Source organism: Crassostrea angulata, chromosome 6 (genome assembly GCF_025612915.1).
Source record: "Crassostrea angulata isolate pt1a10 chromosome 6, ASM2561291v2, whole genome shotgun sequence".
NCBI classification, from domain to species: domain Eukaryota; kingdom Metazoa; phylum Mollusca; class Bivalvia; order Ostreida; family Ostreidae; genus Magallana; species Magallana angulata.
This window is the reverse complement of record NC_069116.1, coordinates 27,688,737-27,707,633: the sequence shown is the minus strand read 5'-3', so window position 1 is coordinate 27,707,633 and position 18,897 is coordinate 27,688,737. Positions and strand designations below refer to the sequence as shown.

General features: G+C 32.9%; 2 protein-coding genes across 3 annotated transcripts; one reads left to right on the top strand and one right to left on the bottom strand.

Moving 5' to 3' along the window:
* Positions 1-2,949: 2,949 nt before the first annotated feature.
* On the top strand, positions 2,950-13,075 carry LOC128188627 (max-binding protein MNT-like). The gene is made up of 8 exons (XM_052859788.1): positions 2,950-3,679; positions 3,942-4,065; positions 4,438-4,479; positions 4,868-4,979; positions 5,380-5,566; positions 7,544-7,612; positions 9,175-9,528; positions 10,767-13,075. The coding sequence occupies exons 1-8, from the start codon at positions 3,613-3,615 to the stop codon at positions 11,672-11,674; spliced, it is 1,863 nt and encodes a 620-aa protein (XP_052715748.1). The 5' UTR covers positions 2,950-3,612; the 3' UTR covers positions 11,675-13,075.
* Positions 13,076-14,123: 1,048 nt separating this feature from the next.
* LOC128188628 (ADP-ribosylation factor-like protein 6-interacting protein 4) lies at positions 14,124-18,706 on the bottom strand. 2 transcript variants are annotated; one of them, XM_052859789.1, is made up of 5 exons: positions 18,402-18,706; positions 17,220-17,416; positions 16,464-16,611; positions 16,214-16,283; positions 14,124-14,259 (listed from the first exon to the last, which is right to left on the bottom strand). In XM_052859789.1, the coding sequence occupies exons 1-5, from the start codon at positions 18,698-18,700 to the stop codon at positions 14,200-14,202; spliced, it is 774 nt and encodes a 257-aa protein (XP_052715749.1). In that variant the 5' UTR covers positions 18,701-18,706; the 3' UTR covers positions 14,124-14,199. The 2 variants fall into 2 exon arrangements, with proteins under 2 accessions (XP_052715749.1, XP_052715751.1); XM_052859791.1 differs by having other exon boundaries at positions 16,464-16,578.
* Positions 18,707-18,897: the final 191 nt, after the last annotated feature.

Genomic DNA, 18,897 nt, shown 5'->3' with positions numbered 1-18,897 from the left:
AACGATTTTTAATGAAAATACATATACATGTGAAAGAAATATAATTGAAATGAAAAGTTTCCAATTAAGATAACTTCATTCACATATTATCATTTTTCACTTGTAAAAATTCATAGGAACGAAAACTGAATTCTTAAGGAGATTTGTAATAGGGAATATTGACATTTTTTCTCCACTCGGAATATCTCGCACAATTTTTAACGTTCATCCGGGTCTGTTGCAATTCAAAATTTCCGTAGACATAAATTTGTTTAGCCGTGTAATTATACCTGGTAAGTAGAGGGGGAGTTCTAAAGGAGAACTCTTGGATGCATTTCATTCTTTTGAATAAAAATCGATTGAACCCTGAGGTATTTATAAATATCGAGTAATTAAGCAAAATGCGAATCGAGAATATCTTGACACAGAGTATAGTACCCACATTTCTTTAAAAAGCGGCTTAATTAAGCCTACATTTTATTAAAGGGACTTAGACACGATTTGAGATCAAACAAATTATTTTTTTTTCATGTATAAAATGGTTTACTGCATGGTGCATTTCAAATGATTGACCAAAATATCGAATTTTAAAGTCAAGTTACAAGCGAGATACAGAGGCAAGAATTGATTGTTATGTAAACAAAGCTCGAGTCTTATAGTTGTTTACAAAAAATGGAATGTAGAGAATTACCATTTCTTAGACAAAATGACATGTAAAAAACAATTTAAAGTAATTCAATATCTTCATAAATACTATTATCAACAAAAGAAAGTTACATTTGATTGAAACTTACACCAATACAACACATATATATATAAAAATGACAATATTCGAGCTTTGTTTACAAAACAAAGAATTATGAAATCTGTATCTTGCTTATAACTTGATATTTGCTTCCAAATTTTGACATAGCATTATAAACTTTTATATTTATCATTATAAACATTGAAAATGGAAAAATAAAATTTGAAAATTTTAAGTCAAATCGTGTCAAAGTCCATAACACAGACGATGACTTTATACATTTATTGCATGATCATGAGGGAAAATAAGAAAATTCAATATATGATTCCCCCAGAAAAAAAAATCACATTTCTCGTATAATGTTCAGGAAATTGAAGATTTTGTTCTCCTAGTAGAAACATCAAATATTTTCAAGGGGAATAAATCTTCATTTTCTTGAACAGTCATGCAATATAAACGTTTTGTTTTAACGAACAACATATATATGACTATACGATAAGCGTCGGGACCGGGTGGGTGGGTGGGGGGGGGGGGGCTAGGGGGGCTTACCCCCCCCCCTTTTCGCAAAGTTTTACATAACCATGCCCAAGAACTTTTTTTCCTGCATGTCAAGATTTTTGATCAGACTAGCTCCCCATTTTTAATTTGCTTCTGACGCCACTGTATACAAAATACGTCAATTTCTAATAGTTTTTCGACTTTTTGAAAGCAATTACGTCGTGCTTGTTTGGTTAATTTTCTACATTATTGTTATCTTTCCTTTCATAAATTCGAATAATATAAATATTTAAACTGGTTTTTGTGATATATATATATATATATATATATATATATATATATATATATATATATATATATATATATATATATATATATATATATATATATATATATATATATATATATTATAATTAAAATGTTTAAATATTTTCAAATATATGATAATATTTGTCTACATCTTATATCGACTTCATGCTTCCAAGATTTCCAAAGAGGTGGAATATAATATTTTTCCCCGGGAGACACGACGTTTTGTTCGCGCTGTCACGTGACTTATTTGACCAAAACGCGTTATTTATGAAGAATTAGATATATTAAACTCTCTTGGTAAATTTTTACAAAAGGCATTGCCTTAATTTGTATTTCCTAGTCAAATATTGGTTTTTATCTTTTCAATCATATGATAAACTATTTCAGATTTGTATTTACATTTGTATTTTGACATATTTATGCATGTATTGTGTTTAACATAAATATACAGAAGACATTGTATTGAGTGTATAGAAACATACGTATATATACTAATTAAATGTTCATGTCTGTCCTAGCTCTTTCAATCAACTAACTCTTTAATTCCCTCTTGTGTATGTTTATTGAATGTTTTATGTACATTGGATGTTGTATGTACAATCTTCATGTTGCCCCTTGAAGGCCCTTAATTGGTAAATAAAGAAATTGAAATTGAAATTGAATTGTAGGATAATCATATTGAAGTATAATATGATATATGGTATTCAATTAAATGGCGTCTAAATATCAATGCTGGTGTCTACCCAGAAATTTGAAAGGAATAGTGAAGGACCATATGCAGTGTTATGTATTCCCTAAAATTTAAGCAAAATACTACATCGGAACCCCCACCCTCGGAAACATGGACTAGTTTTCAGTCCATAGACCATTGATTAGTCTGTAATATGCACAGATAGGGTTATTGGAGTCGGGTTTTATATTCATTTAATATCCTTAATGAATAATGTTTACAAACAAATTGGGGGAGGGGATAAAGGTGCCCCTCTGCCGAATAAATTGTGGCTTCGCACATGTATGTATCGATCTTGCTTCATCCATTGAAATTCTTATCAGTCAGCATATTTTCACTATTATGCCAGAAAGGGGAGGGGTTGGCAGGCAAGTTGTTAATTATAAAGATGTCGAAGTCTGCATGCACGCCTACTCTATATATATATATGCAATTTATTTATCCCTTCGACGAAATACTATGTATAAAATATATAATACGCATATCTGATGACCTAAGTGAGACTCAGAGAATGAGTGCATGAAAGAAATCTAAAACAGCTAGATTGACAGGTGCCAATAATAGAGATTCTGCTAACATATCTATTTAAAAAAAAACTACATAAACATTATTGGTCATAAATTTTATTTTAATTTCACTTAGCACTTAAAATTTTACAGATCACATAATCGAACAAACATGAAATTAACATTATAATAAATGTGTTGGTATTACATTGAAACCATATATGAAGTACCAGTAAATATTCAACATTATTATTTTAATAATCAGCCTCGTTAAAGATACATTTAAAAAAAATTGCCCACGTGATTATATAGATAGGTTAATTCCCGAACACCTAACGTGGTCTGTTTATCACGTGTCACCCATATATGGGCATTACCACGTGGTTTTTACCTTTCCACAACAATTATTGCCAAGACAACGCCCACTAAAATATTATTGTCTGCGGGCATCTGCTGGAGCTTAGACACTCAGAAATTTTAAAATGCTAAATCAGAAGAATTCCTGAAAATACTATCCGATTTTATATTGCTCTATAAGTTACAGAGGTTAATATTTTTCGTGTACACAAACCAAAACAAAGCATGTGATTTTTAACGTGGTGTCCTGATGACGTCAAAATGTAAAGTTTTCATTGGCTAATCAATGACAGGTGTCACTCAAAACCACGTGGTGCATCGATATTTTCCTAGCGTTGAGTGTTTTGGTCGGGCCGCGCCATCTTCCTCGAATGTGCGTTGTTTTGCGTTTTTTCCGTACAAAAATTGCAGCCCGACCAATTTCATACTCTGCAAAGGATATATTCATACCACCAGTTTCTCATTTTACCTAATCGAGAATTGAAATGAGTCTGGATACTTTGCTTGAAGCTGCTGAATTTCTGGAATGGCGTAACCAGTCCAAAACACGTGGTATGTTTAGCACATGGCAAATATTCGGATTTAATTCGGTAGTATTTAGTCATATGAATTGTCTTCTTTGCTTTGATATTGTTTGTTTAATCGTTGTCTTTTTCTGTCTTGAGATTATATTGAGTATTTTAAACGTTACGACGACTTTCTTCAGGTTAAAATTTGTACACAAAATTGGTGTAAATCGTCCGGTCTCGCTTTCATTGTCTCATTTGCATATGTATGAGTACGCCATGAAAGTGCTTATTTTACATTCCTTTAGTTGATGAGTCTGCGGGTCGAGTATCATCAGCAAACGGTTCAGACACCTCTCAAGATTCATATAGCTCTGCTAAAATAATTTACATGGACCCAGACGATGCAACACTTCGTCGCCGTGCAGGAGGGTAAGTCGAAACAAATGTAAACACGGCTGACCTTGCGGTATCTTCCACGTGCTTGATGACGAAACAGTCTATACGTAGATATAACAATATTCAGGAAGAGATCGTAGTTGAACACCCATTAAATAAAAATAAATCATTAAGGGTGAAATGATGGTAAAGTTTAACTTAAAATGTCAAACTTTAAAAAGGAGAGGGAATATTTTTGAGAATTTCTTATTTCGAAAGACTGATCATGAAAGCACTTCCCTGTTAGGAAATAACTATTATAGTGTAGCCTATAATAATATGATTAACGTTAAAATGTTTGATAAGTTTATGATTCTTGACTGTTTTTGAGAGCACACAATTTGATGGCATTGATTAACATTTCAGAGCTGGGACCAGAGAGGTTCACAATAAATTAGAGAAAAACAGGTGAATATAATTAGTATATATATAATGTTATAATGTCATGTTATAGACACCATTGTAGCAATTTAACTAACAGTTGATTACATTAGTGTCTGTAATTTATTCCTAATTATGTATTAAATCATAGTCTTAGTCAGTTGGATTAAGAAATGATCTCATAAATAGATAGTGGCAAGGGAACATATGAAAAAGACAGTAGCAGTTTCTGTGTCTGAATCCATACCTTGATTTATAATTTGAAATTAATCTTTGACTGTATTGAAGATTTAACAACATATACATAAGAAATTGGCAAACTGAATGATTAATTTAATGCTGAATTCGAATTGGTGTAGATTTTAATGATTAGAAATTTTAATGCATGAATAATGTTTTAATTTTCATTTTGCAGGCGGGCACATTTAAAAGAATGCTTTGACATTTTAAAGAAACAAATTCCAACACTAGAAGATAAAAGGACATCAAATCTTTGTATTCTACGTGGCTCTATTCGATATATTCAGGTAATTTATGCAGGAAATTTGAAATGAGCCCATATATTTTTGTCTACCATACTATTAACAGCCAAGGCATTGACATTGTAAATGAGCGATCTCCTCACTAAAATAAATCTGTCTATGGTTGAAGAAAGTTACAGTACTTGATGATAAGATAGTGTACATGTATAATGACATGGACACGCTTATGCAGGATTTTCTAAATTTAGAAACATCAGGGGCGGAGCCTAGACTTGGTACATTTATGTAGGTTAAGCTGGCAACCATGGCTTAAAACCCATTACATGGTGAATTTTGATTGGTCCATCATATATAAACACTAACACGTGAGAGGTCACCTGGTGATGCGTTAAAAGCAAAGGGAGGCAATTCAATCAGGATATAAATGTATTTTCTTCTTTGGTAGGCTGTGAAAAGAAAAGAGAAAGAATATGAGCTTGAAATGCAAAGATTAGCAAAGGAGAAGATAACTCTCCAAGAGAGGATACAAAGTTTAAAGTCAGAACTAGCCAAAATGAATATAGAAGTAGATTTAAACCAGTGGATTACTCTTCCAGATGAACAAGACACCAATTCTACTTCAACGGCAACAGGTAACCTTCTTTGAATTTTTAATGCAATATGTTGTTCAAACTTCTCATCCTGGTGTTCAGGGTTGGAAATAAGAGCCCGCCCGACCGCCCGAGACGGTCTGTTTCTTAGGCGGGCGGGGGCGAAACTTCAAAAGACAGCCCGGCGGTCGGGCTAATTTTAATAGCCAGTTCCTAGTTTAAAACCGACAATTTCTATTTTTAAGTTATTTACCTCATTCACAAAAAGTACAGACTGTCGGTTGTTAGGTTTCGTTGAGAATTAGGTAAGCTCTACAAGTTGTAATCTATTCGCTCATTGGTCTGAATGATTGTTATAGCCAACCAGTATTCGCAATACAATTTTGTTCGGCACTATTGCAATATGAGCAACATGCTAGATGATGCGCAAGTTTTTGAGTTTGTTGATTCCCAAAAAGCGTTCCTTGATTGACGCTAAGGGAAAAAAAGTATACAATCAAAACAAAAGACGCCGATGTACAGTTGAAACACATGGGAAGCTCTATTGTAAACAATGTCGAGGGTGGATAGGTTGTACACCACTATTATTTTTTACGATATATTCTGACCAAAATTACGCATATTTAGGCCCTAGATGTGGGTATATAGTTGATTTTAAACAATCTTCTGGCGAAATCTCCCTTTACAACTTTTAAAACAATAATTCATACACGATTTAGTAGCAAACAAAAATACAAAGACACAAGTTTACTCGGAGACATCGAAGTTACTCATGTGGTTGAAATTCAAGTACAAGCATTTTCATCCCCTGTGCAAGTAATTGGCATAAGAATATCAAGTTACCTCGTATTTTTACAAAAGCGAAAAAAAATATGCGTTTTAAACGTTTTTATCTCATTGAAAACAGAGCCCTGTCACTGGCAGAAAACACCTCAAAACAAACGAGAAATCTGGAATTATTTTGCTTTGACCATGATATTTTGAACCTACAGAAAAATAGTGTTGCGAGACCAAAACACCATTAGAAGTTAAAAGGAGTGCATCTGACCGAATAAATAGATTTTTATCACATTTATTTACAGTTGTTTTAATTTAATCCCTTTCAATATTTGATATCATATTATTGTCAATCTTTGAAATTGTTTAGAAAGCTAGTTCATGATCATGACATTGTTAGTTGGCTTCTAAAAGAGGGTTTATAATTATATAGTACATGTAAATAAATTGTTTTATTTTTTTAGGCATGTTAAACTTAATAATAAGCATTCTTTGGGTTATGTTTAGATATGGTTTCAAATATTTGCTTGTAAAAGTTAAAGATTTCGAGGGGCCTGTGTTACAGATGTAAATATTAAGCTTTATGTATAGTTCATTCATTATAATGAACTTTTTTATCAGGACTGGCAGATTTTGGGCAGGGCTGGTAACTTTTAAAAGTAGCCAGCCCTGTGGCTGGCTGCTATTTTTGGTGAATTTCCAACCCTGTGGTGTTCAGAAATTGCGTATTTATTTATATTAAAAGTTTATTATAGAATAACATAGGAAAAACCTGTAAAATATTTATTTTTAATAAGAACAGAGGATAGAGACGTTGAAATTATTGAAGAAGCAAACTATTGCATACCCTATTCAGGTTTGTTTTTTATTGAACCCTGTGCAACAGAGGAGTCCAGTACAGTAACTAAGCGAGGGGGTCCAATTTTTCTCAAAAAATAGTATTAAAATGAAGCTATTATTTTGGCCAAAATAAAATTATTGCTTGTTTGAAATAGCCTCCCGCCTCATTGAAATACCCCCCCCCCCCCCCCACCTTTTGATAAAATTTTATTAGAAAAAAAAAAAATACTTTTTTGAAAACCTTTCTTAATTAGTTAAACTTCAGGTTTGATCTTTCCTCCCCCCTCAGTCAAGAAACCTCCAGGCAGCAATTCCAAACAAGCATTCTTTTAAGGATGACCCTAGAGACTTAAAATAGAACCAAGGTATTCTTATAAGGAAATCTTTTTGAAATTTGTACAGAACAAGGAAGTCCAATATGCAGTGATGATGATGAAGATGACATCCGAAGTCCCAGCAAGTCCTTTATGGGTAAGTTACAACTTTTATTTCATATTCAACTCAAGAGTTTATTATTTAGGTTGCTACCTGTACATGTAGCAATATTTAGAAACTAGTCAGTCTAATCTTCTATCATTTAAAAAAATCCTGAAAAATTATATGATCTCGGGTCTATGGGAGCTGATCACCTATAACTTCAGATAAAAGTGACCCATATTTTAACATTGTATAGTATAAGTAGAATCTTCTAAGTTTACCATTGCAGTGTCTGTACTCATAAGGATCAGATGCAATGAATGAAACTGCTGTTATAATGGATATACTAAGGCCAGCATTTTTTGAAATTTCGATTTACAAACCCGCCGACCCTATTTTTTTAAAAATTCAAATAAAAATAAAAGGACCTAAACTAGCTATTAATTTTATTTTTTCCTCCGACCCGAAATTTCCTTTCTGGTAAAAATAAAAATAATGTTGATGCAATCACGTATTATTGTTGTTCATGCATTGATTAAAAAGACCAAGTTCTTTCCGATCAAGTCACAGGCACTAGAAGTCACAAAAAACCACCATTGGGCCTACTCCTGTTTGCTCTCGTCCAACCCTACAATTTATGACTCTCTTAAGTTTTGTGATCGGCAACTTAGCCAGAATTTCCTCAAGAAAGAGAAGTTGAAGTCTTTTTCTATCACAATTCCGTAAATTAAAAAAAAAAAACTCCTTGGCAAGAAAATGATAAGTTACTTATTTAAAAAACATTTTTGCGAAATAAATTCTAAAATAATCATAATTTAACCGTTTGGAAATCGATCCTCTACATAACGGTTGTAAGTGGGTCATAGGGTTGGACTAATAACCCTAAACACACTGAACACAGGAGTCTTATGACTGAAGGAAAGAGAATTATTTTATGTGTCATTAAGCTAACAAAATAACGAAACATTTCCTTTATAAAAGTTATAATTACATAAATAAATAAGATTACTTCTTCCTATTTTTCTGCAAGGAAGAAGTGAAAACTCCCTTAATTTTTTTGGTTTTAATGTATATGTACAGTATGTACTTGTATATATATAAAAAAAAAACCTTCGTTTTTATACATGCATATACAATATATTAACACAAATTTTCAGTGCCCATGGATAACATATGTTATGATAAGAACATCATCAACAACCAAAATTACTTGTATATTTAAAAAAAATGGCAGCTCCAGGACATGTGTTCTTATTTTAAAAATAAAAAAAATATTGTTGAAAAATTGTTTTATTTTTATTTTTTTTCTCGACGGACAAATTTTTCAATTTTATTTTTATTTTTTTTCCCTCCTCCTACCCAAATAATTTGAAAAATATTTCGTAAATCTAAAAATTAAAAAATGCTGGCCTAATGGGTTATTTTGGTCTGTGTTATTTTATTCCTATACGTTTGTAAAAATGTTTTGAACGAAATTAACATTGCTTAGTGACAATGTAGGCAAAATGGGTCAGATAAAATAAAAAAAATGTTATATATTATGTATTCAAATGAAAATGCTTAATGATTGCACTAGTGACAAAAATTGTAATATTGGGACTATGATATTTCTGCAGGTGAAAGAGATATAGTAAAGAAATTATTCCCAGGCAGCAATCATAACTCTATCAATCATCAGCGAGAAATGACAGTATTAAAGGTCGCAAAGCCAGACCATATAAACGTGCCTGCAGCCACCATCCTCAAAATTCCAACCTCCAAGTCCCCACTCCAACAGCATCTCATGTCTCCGCTGGTGGGAAACTCATTGTTGACAAAGCCCTCAGTACCAGTGAGGTCAGAGGCCATGTCGTCAGTCCAGTCTGTTGTGACCACTTCCAGTTCTGTGGACACACGAACACCAGTCACGCAGCTATTAGCCAGGACATTAGAGAAAAGACAGAAACAGCAACAAAGTGCCATCGTAACAGGTAAGCTGCTATCGAGAGGACACCTATGGTGAATTCATCGCAGGCATGTTAAGGCTTCCCGATTGATTGTACAGCGATGTGTAGAAAGTCACTTAACTTAACAATTAACTTTGACGCAACAATCTGCATTCCTGTCGATAGTTCTCAGGGAACGTATCTAAACGTTAAAAGTGAATTATATCAACCCAATAATAAAAGCACATGTTTTGTTTACATAGATCCTGCCGTTAATGCTAGACCTACAGAATTCATTCATATTTATAATCAGTATTCAATAATCGGCAGTTTTAAAGCTTCGTTTAAAGTAAAAGACTATTTATAAACTAGTAGTTTGGAGACTCTCCCTGCTACGTGTAAACAACTGAATGAAATTTTAATGCATGTAAAAACCAGCTTGGCGCAGGTGAAAGGTCAACACAATTTTAGAATATTTTACGTAAAATTGGTAGAGAATATGAGTATCAATGTGAATCGTGCTTGGGAAACCTATGGATTTACCCCAGTTTTTTATAAATCGCTTTTGATAAGTAAAAATGTGCATTATTTTGATGATTTTGTGGAATGTTTCAACAATATCTTCCATAAACAAAATATCTATTTCAAGCCCAAGCAAGAACTTCAAAGTATATGACATAACAAAGGATATTTCTTCAAAATATTTATGATTTAATGTCATTAATCACCTGCACTGATGCGATTTATATAGATCATTTGCAATATTAAGATTCGTCCGACACATGATTACAAAGTACATATGACGTCACAAAAATGCATCAAATATAATGTTTAACATCGTTGTCAATAAATGTAACAGAGATATTAAGAAATACCCCTGGTCAAAGTATTTTTGCAATGATTCAAGTAATATCGTTTTCCAGCCATATTTTAGCAACGGGATGCCTAAACATTACTGCGATGATAGAATGATTGGGAAATTCAGCATCTTGCTTTCTCATATCCTAAGCAGTGTTCAATTACTCTTGAATGTTGGAAAATTATTTGTTCAAACTGAGTTGTTGTAGCCAAAAACTTTTTAAAACACTAGAATACCAAAGGATTTTTTTTTTTTAAAGAAAATCATTTTATATATGAAGAACAAGTAACATATCAGGGATGATACCAATTTGAAGATTAATGGACTGATGATCCAAGAATCAAAAAACCAAAAAGAGCTGAATATCATAAAAAGAACACATTGTACTTTAATATTAACTGTTTGAATTCCTTTGTCATTTCAGTGACCAATGTTAGTCCTAGTGTTAAACCACCAACTGTACCACTAAAGACCATTCCTTTGAGACATTCTTTGGGCATTCCTATAGCAACACAGTTTGTGGCTGCCCCAGGTGCAGCACAGTTAGCAGCCATTAACAAACTAGTATCCCAGGGTACCCTTGCCATGCCTGTAACAATGGCCAAAGGATTTGCCCAGCCAATACTGGTGTCTACCAACTTAATGACAGGATTGACATCTAGTCAGCAACAGCAACTATTGAACAATGCTGCAACACAAAGTTTGGCAAAACAATCTGTCATCACCACATCTTCTGTTACCAATGCTACAAGCACTGTCAAAGTTTCTGCATTCTCAGCGGCACCATTCTCAGCTTCACCAATGACTGCTACACCACTTTCAGCTACCCAATCCATGGGTGCCCTAGGAAATATACCTAGCATTAGACCTCTTGCAACTAGTGGAGCAACTCATATGCTTGGACAAATACCCTTCAATATTCTAGCTCAAGCATTGCCACGGACATCTCTAGGACAAGTTGTCACACCTGTAACTAGTTCAATATCTGCATCAATTCCATCTAGTCTGCCACAGAGTGTAAACATGCAGCAGCTAATGTCACTTGCTCAAATAACACAAGGGACACAACTGGTGTCTCCAATGACGGTTATGTCCCCAGGTGTGCAGCTGGCACAAGGACTGACACAGACACAGTTGAATTCCATGCTTTCGAGCCCTCTTCTGAAGCAGATTCCGTTGTTTCCACATGGGTTCCTTCAGGGTGCCCAGGTGGGTGGGGTTTTGGGTCAGCCTGTGGTGAAACCAGTGGTTGTGGTTAGCCTGCCAAGCGTAGTGACCACCACTGCTCCTACATCCACCGTCGCGGTTACCACTGCCACCACTACATCATAGTCTCAATATTTACTCATTATAGACCTCTTATTTACTCCTATTTGAAATCCATGCACTTTGTATTTAATTTGATTCTCTGTTTCACATATTTGTGTATGTGAATCAGAATGTCTAAAATCACACATGTTAACTTGTTGTAAGAATGGTAAAAAAAAAAAAAACTCTCATCAAAGTTATTCTCCATGAGAATGATAATTACATTTAATCAAAATATTAAAGTCTAGGTTTTTGTATGTTTCTTTTTAATACATCTAATGTATATTTGTAAAATATTTTCTGCCTTTAGTCCATAAGTCAAGCTGTACTGATGTACATGTATATGATTAATGGAGTAATATTTACCCCATTTTATTTTAGCAAGTCGTGTCTGCATTTGTTACCTTTGCTTTTTATCATTAGACTAATCTTATATATTCCATTGCTTGACAAAGCAGTGTGTACTAGTTACAGTTGTAACTTTATTAATATTTAGCCTGATGTGTAGTCTAGCAAAGTCAAATTTTGAAACAATATTGTGCATGGTATTTTGAACAGGATGGAAAATCTGAATTTTTATTTTAAGTGCTAATTTTGTATTTTGACAGAGCTGTATATTTTTGTTGAATTTGTTGTTATTGTTGAATATGAAATTAAACTGTAAATATTTCAAGTTTTCTGTTTAAACATGCCAAATCACCATTGTCTGTGATCTAGATATATTAATTATGTTGAACATATTCACTGTCAGAGCATTATGTAAATCTTGTGGTGCAGAAGAGCTGAAGTGTTCATGTGTACTGTACATGTATTAAAGTAGTGCAAACGTATGTGTGGAAGTGGGTGTATGTCAGATGATAAGGAGAGCATGAAGTGCAAGAAAGGTGAAATTCTTTTATTTATAAGAGTGAATGGTATAACTTTAAATGGTGCATTAGGTGTCTTTGTGGTGCATTCTTTTCATTGGTGTTAAATGGCTCGTGTTCTGTTGTGGAACTTCATTATTTATTTATTTTCTTTTTGGTCTTTGAACAGTATACTAAATTCAATTCAAATTTTTTTTTTTTTATAAAATATATATTTGATTATTTTTGACTGACATAACAAATATTGTAAAAAAATAAATATACAAATTATTGTTATTGGTAGTACATGTACTATGTTGGTTCGAAATTTGTCTTTTTCTTTAAGTCATGCTTGCATCCATCGTGAGATATACTTCAAAATTAAACTTTATTTGTTCATCGTAAACAATGTCATTAAATATTTTAGATATTCTTATTATCATTTCTTTTTCGGTAGTTATGTCAGATATCTCAAAAGCATCATATTCAGAGTTTTTCAGCTATCAGTAGTCTACTTCAGACTGTTTGCAAATGTACAAAATAAAGACAGTTCTGATGAACGTGTATCAGAAAAAAATTGTGTCATTGCTTATTGTTAATTTTATTTAAAATAAAATTTAACATTAAGATTTGAAATCCATATTTGTTACTATTTAACATATTAAATTAATGTACATGTGAAAATAGAGACCAAATCATAGAGCAAAATTTTTACTGGAAGTACTCTTATTAATGGAACAAGTGGTCCATGGATCAGACTGCTCACCCTAGAAACATTAAAATTTGGCCAAATATTTAACAACAACCCCCCCATTTATAACCTTAATATAGATTCACAAGAATGCCTCTTGTTAATGAAGTTTGAAACAATTGCATACAGTATGATTGGCATGATCATTCAAGTGTGCTATCTTTACATCTTTGATATTTTCCACCACATATATAATGAGGTAACATTAAAATTAGGTTTTAAAAATTATTGCCATGGGAAACATGAGAAATTATCATACAATAATGGTAATAAAAATTTTTATAATTGAGGAAGACAATAAGCAGCTTCTGAGCTTTTTGGTATAAGTTGGCAGATACAATGTACTGGAGTTTAATTTGTCTTTAGAATTTGAGTAGATGAAACTAAGACTATGCACAGGAAGACATACTCCATTGTAACTTGTACATTCTACATTCAGAAGGATCAGCTTTCTTATTCAATTACTTGAGTTAATTTATAACCAAAAGAATTCATAATGCCACTTGTTTCTATATAGTAACACTTGTATTTCGGAGCAGAAATGATGCATTTCCTTTTATTTCTATATCTGTTGTACAAACATGTTCATGTATATTTAGAAAAAAACAACAAGACAGACTTAAACTTTTGGTGTAGTTATGCTTACATGTACTAGATAGGGTTTCACAGCAACGTAAACAACTACCTGAATAAGCCAATTAGATATTCCAAATAGGTAAATTTTTAACTTGTTGCTTATTTCTTGTGTATTAATTTGCTTCCTGGGAGTAGGGATTTCTGTAGCAGCATTTACAACTGTAGGTAGACTGCGTGTTGGAGGTATTTTTAATAAAGCATTGCAAATAGTTTTCATCCACTGGTGAGAGCTAACGCATAATTATTAACACTTCAAACACATTTATTCATAACAATTGGGAACATCCTGATTCGTTTAAAACTGAACTCTGGTCATGTCACCTATCTGTTATTCCTAGTTTTCTTTGGAAAAATAAACCATCTCCTTGAGTTGCTTGCTGAAAGGGAAAAAAATAGTCTGCGTTATTAAATTGCACCAGTGTAATCGAGCCTTTTTCATCAATTTAACGTAGCTTCAATAAGACTGGTAATTACTGCATCGATCAATACATTCATGTAATAGAAATGCAACCTTGAGAAATCTTAACAATGAGTGCCTTAGTTCTGGGCAATGCAGTGTTGAGTTTTACAGTTTACAGTCAGGGGATTGATATTTAGATGGCTAGATAGCGAGCATTTATAAGTTAGCTGATAGATGTCAGGATGTCAGTTAGGTTATTTGAAAATTCAAAGTGTCTTCTCTTAAACTTCATAGTAATGCATTAGAATTTTTTTTACTGGGGGGAGGGGGGATGTCTGTCTTAGTAAGTGACAAATAATTAAGTTTACTGTCAATTTATAATTGATTCCTGGCCATAATTATTTACTTTACATGTATTTCAAATTAAAATCAAAGTAACATACCATAATTTTACATCAATCTATCAAGAAAGCTTTACTTAATCATAAATACAATGGTTGATTGTTGCTTATATTACATTAGAGATTTTAATAAACGCCACAGATGCAATATCATAGGAATAGAAAACATATGATGTATCATATATCAACAATCAACCATCAAACAAGTTTGAGTGAGGTAGGACAAGAATTTTTTAGCATCCTATGGAGAGTAGACTTTGTATTTAAAGCTAGCCTTTAACGTTTGTTTAAGGGGCATGGTAACTATTTCAGCTATGGTCCACTTCATTATGCAACCAGCTGCAAGACTCTGACACAATTTGTTGTTCTAGAATCCCAAGCCTCTGGATAATCAAGATCACTCTCCATGTCTAAAACTAGCTCTTTTCAGTTATAGAGTTGAATCAACCATGCAATTATAAACCTTTTGAATAATTACCGGTAGTAAGAATCCCTATTTACCTAGGTATGTTACATGCTTCAAAGACTTTATAACCTTTTCCAGCATTAGAAATCTACAACTCAGATTTAGCATCTAAGCCTGTCAAGTGCATCAGCATCACAAGATGCATCATTCATTCAAGTTTGGTAAAGATTGAACCAATAATAACTCGGATGTTCATCAAAGGCTGCTCCAGTAACCTTACCCTCTTCAAGCATCTGAAACCTATGGATATGATTTGGCATCCAAGCCTGTCAAATGCATAATTATCATAAACTTCACCATTCATGCAAGTTTGGTGCAGATCAAACAAGTAATAACTTTTTTATTACTCTTTATTTGCTCAAGTTATACATCTTATGGCATTATGCACAACATGAGTAAATATACATATATATATGTATATGATTTACATTAGGTATTGTACAATGTCAGATATATAATAAAGACACAGTAGTATAGCAGAAAACAAACTATAGAATACCACTGGCTGTTATGAAAAGCTAAGTGGAGATATTTCCCCAGATTACACAATTTTGATATGGCCATCATAAGGCACCTGCTCCAAACACTTAAACTTTCTCCAAAAAAAAACTTCACTTCCTCCAGCATCTGAAGTTTATGGCACAGATCCAACATCCAAGTCTGTTGAGTCAACAAGTAAGCCCAGATACAATCCATGGCAGTTTGGTGAAGATAGGACAAGTAATAACTTAGATATAGGATCTGCTCTTAAAACTTAAATCAGGACAACGACACCGAGGGTATAACATTAACTCCCCCTGACATTGTCTATGCAAGTTAAAAAAGGTGCACATGACCCAGGATTATGTCTGACACAGGCCTGCATTTATTTCATGGATAAAAAATTAGTTCAAATTTGGCCATACAGGACATCTATAGTAATACAAATATAAAGGCTAAAGAAATTTCTTTAAGCAATAAATGTACTGGTAGTAGAATTCATATCATTTACATTTTGATCCTAGTTTTTCAGTATTCAGCTTGAATATAACAAATCTGTACAACCATATGACAACATATTGTACCTTGTTGATTTCTTGGTGGCGTTCTCTACTCACAATCTCCTCCAAAATCTCTCCATCTCCTTTTACCAACCTTTAAAAACCATTACAAGATTATTAAATTAGTGATCAGTAAAAAAAAACCTCCCATTTAACATTATATCTTTAAATGATGGGTTTGCATTTATGACAGAGAAAAACAGATTTCATCAATAACAATTAATGAATCATAACATGCATTATAAGCTCAAAAACTTGAATTAGTTGATTTTACCTTGTGCGACCAGTCTCTGGGTCTAACACTCTCCTCACCACACTCTGCTGTTTCTCCCACTCTTCCTTTGTCATAGGTTTCATAACTCGGGGCACTGGAGCACTTCCACTTGCATCTGTAAGCAAAGTCAGCAATTGCTTTACTGAAACTGCTTTTCAAAGTAAATGTTACAGAAATCAAATTTAATAAAGATGAGACTTTTTCCCTTTTAATTTCGTTAAAAATATCTTAATTTAATTCTGGCTCGTTTTAAGGTCAGACAACACATTCTTCGAGAATCTTTTTTGTATCTCCTTGTAATAAAGAGTTCCAATAAAAAAATACTAATTTTATAATTACTTTAAAAATGATCAAAATTTACTTAGATGTGGTTATATGTCTAGATGGTCGAGTGGTTATAACCGTGGCCGCTCAGTGTCAGAAGTGAATAGGTTCTAGAGATTGTGAGTTCAAAGCCCCGCTCCGGCGGAGATATATTTCTAATATTGTGAATTTTGCTGTGGTATAGATGTATTTATTTTTATATAAGAAATTCAAGTGTATTTTCAAGAAGATTATATAGGAAATTGCATACTCTATTATTTTGCAGAAATGCCTGGTAAGGTACCCTAATTTTTTGCAAGAAGGCTTGTCAAAGTAGTAGTAAACCATTCACAAATTCCTGGAAAAAGTTATCTAAAATTGAGGAACGTGTCGTCTGACCTTAAAAAATATGCTATCCCAAAGGTTATAAATAGTTACATGTACTTAATTTACCTGAAGGTTTTTTGTTTAATTTTTTGACTTTAAGTTCTTCCTTCTGTGCTGACTTCTTCTTCTTTAGAGACTTGTTTTTCTTTTTCTTTGATTTTTTCTTTTTCTTTTTTTCCTTTTTGTGGTCTTTCTTTTTCTTCTTTTTTCTAACAGGTGATGATGATGAAGATGATGATGACGAAGATGAAGAACTTCTAGACCTGAGAAAATATTTGCTCCTGGAGATATGTAAGTAAGCACTCCTTATCTAATGGTGCCCTGGTCCTTGCTGACAGACAAGGCTAATAATAAATTACGGTAGCTATGAATAATTATACATCTACAGGTAATCAAAATTTGATTATCAAATATAACAAAATCAAATGATTCACTGAATAAACTATGTTTCTTATATGCCAATTGAGTCAGAATTGAATTTAGTCTCAATGTTACTTAGTCTATATCTTAAAAGATTGGACCTCTGAATCTCTAATCAGATGATCAACCAATTAAGTTAGGGACCAAACTGTTTGGCAGTCACAAAATGCCCTAGAATTGTTCTCACTCTAGCTGCAGAACTGTAGCTCAATGAGAAATTTGGGTTGACGGATGGTAGAGCTGAAGTTCCATCCATACAAAAAGCTAGATGGTTATTTTTTATTGTGTACAAAAAGTTGTGCATGGTTTTGGACTTATTAAACTTATTTAGGAATATATTCTGTAAATATTTTTATATCAAAAAAAATTCCTGAGATAATTTACAATTGATTTAGTTACCACTTTCCTTGCCTCAAATGTTTTTTCTGACCACTCTAACTGACCTAGGAAAGTAAAGTATGTTAAATTCACTTTGAGATTAAGAGTTGTCAGTTTTACCACTCTTCACTTTACAGGGCTGGTGATGGCGTTTAAAAGATATTTAGAGGCAAGTATAATAATGGTATCTAAAGTAAAAACTAAAAAGTCTTAAAGTATGAATCAAAATATTTACAGAATATATTCCTAAATAAGTTTTATAAGTCCAAAACGGTACACTATTTTCGTGCAAAATAAATATACAGGTTTTATTTTTGTATGGATGGAACTGTAGCTCTACGGTCCATCCCGTGGAGCTACAGTTCTGCTCAGGACTAATTCTTGCTCCTGTCTTCTTTCCTGGGTACTGTATGAATGAAACACACTCTTTTAAGCTTAACATATTCTTACCGTTTGAGTTTCTTTTTCCGTTTATTTTTCTTGCGCTTTCGAGAACGACTGTCGCTCTCTGATGACGAAGATGAGGAAGACGAATCACTTGAACTAGTGTCACTGTCACTTTCTTCTGAAGAACTGCTACTTTCGCGGTGTCTCTTCTTTGATTTTTTCTGCTTTTTTGAAGTAGACCTCGATCTCGAAGACATCCTTTTGGAATGACTTGGTTTAACGTTCAAACTCCTAAGTATTAATCGATGAGCCGTCCCATGTTTACTTTTTAATTTTTCTTTTAAACTCATGGGGGCTGACATATTGGTTTATCAATATTTAGGAACGAAATTGTTTTCATTGACAAAAGAAAATTATTATCAAAATTCATGATATTTATTACTTTATAATAAAAATATTCCTACTTGTTTTATTTCACTTACATTATAATTTTATTTTAGCATAGACTTTTTTATTTTTAAAGTAAGAAGTAGCCCATTTGTTCGTTTTATGAAAACTT

What these genes read in the sequence shown, in the direction of transcription:
- LOC128188627 (XM_052859788.1), top strand. Translation starts at nt 3,613, where the DNA reads ATGAGTCTGGATACTTTGCTTGAAGCTGCTGAATTTCTGGAATGGCGT. An exon ending in CTTCGTCGCCGTGCAGGAGG is followed by an intron (nt 4,066 to 4,437) that starts GTAAGTCGAAAC and finishes TTAACATTTCAG; the next exon opens with AGCTGGGACCAGAGAGGTTC. An exon ending in TCCCAGCAAGTCCTTTATGG is followed by an intron (nt 7,613 to 9,174) that starts GTAAGTTACAAC and finishes ATATTTCTGCAG; the next exon opens with GTGAAAGAGATATAGTAAAG.
- LOC128188628 (XM_052859789.1), bottom strand. Translation starts at nt 18,700, where the DNA reads ATGTCAGCCCCCATGAGTTTAAAAGAAAAATTAAAAAGTAAACATGGG. An exon ending in CCAGAGACTGGTCGCACAAG is followed by an intron (nt 16,284 to 16,463) that starts GTAAAATCAACT and finishes TGGTTTTTAAAG; the next exon opens with GTTGGTAAAAGGAGATGGAG. An exon ending in GCCACCAAGAAATCAACAAG is followed by an intron (nt 14,260 to 16,213) that starts GTACAATATGTT and finishes TTTCCCTTTCAG; the next exon opens with CAAGCAACTCAAGGAGATGG.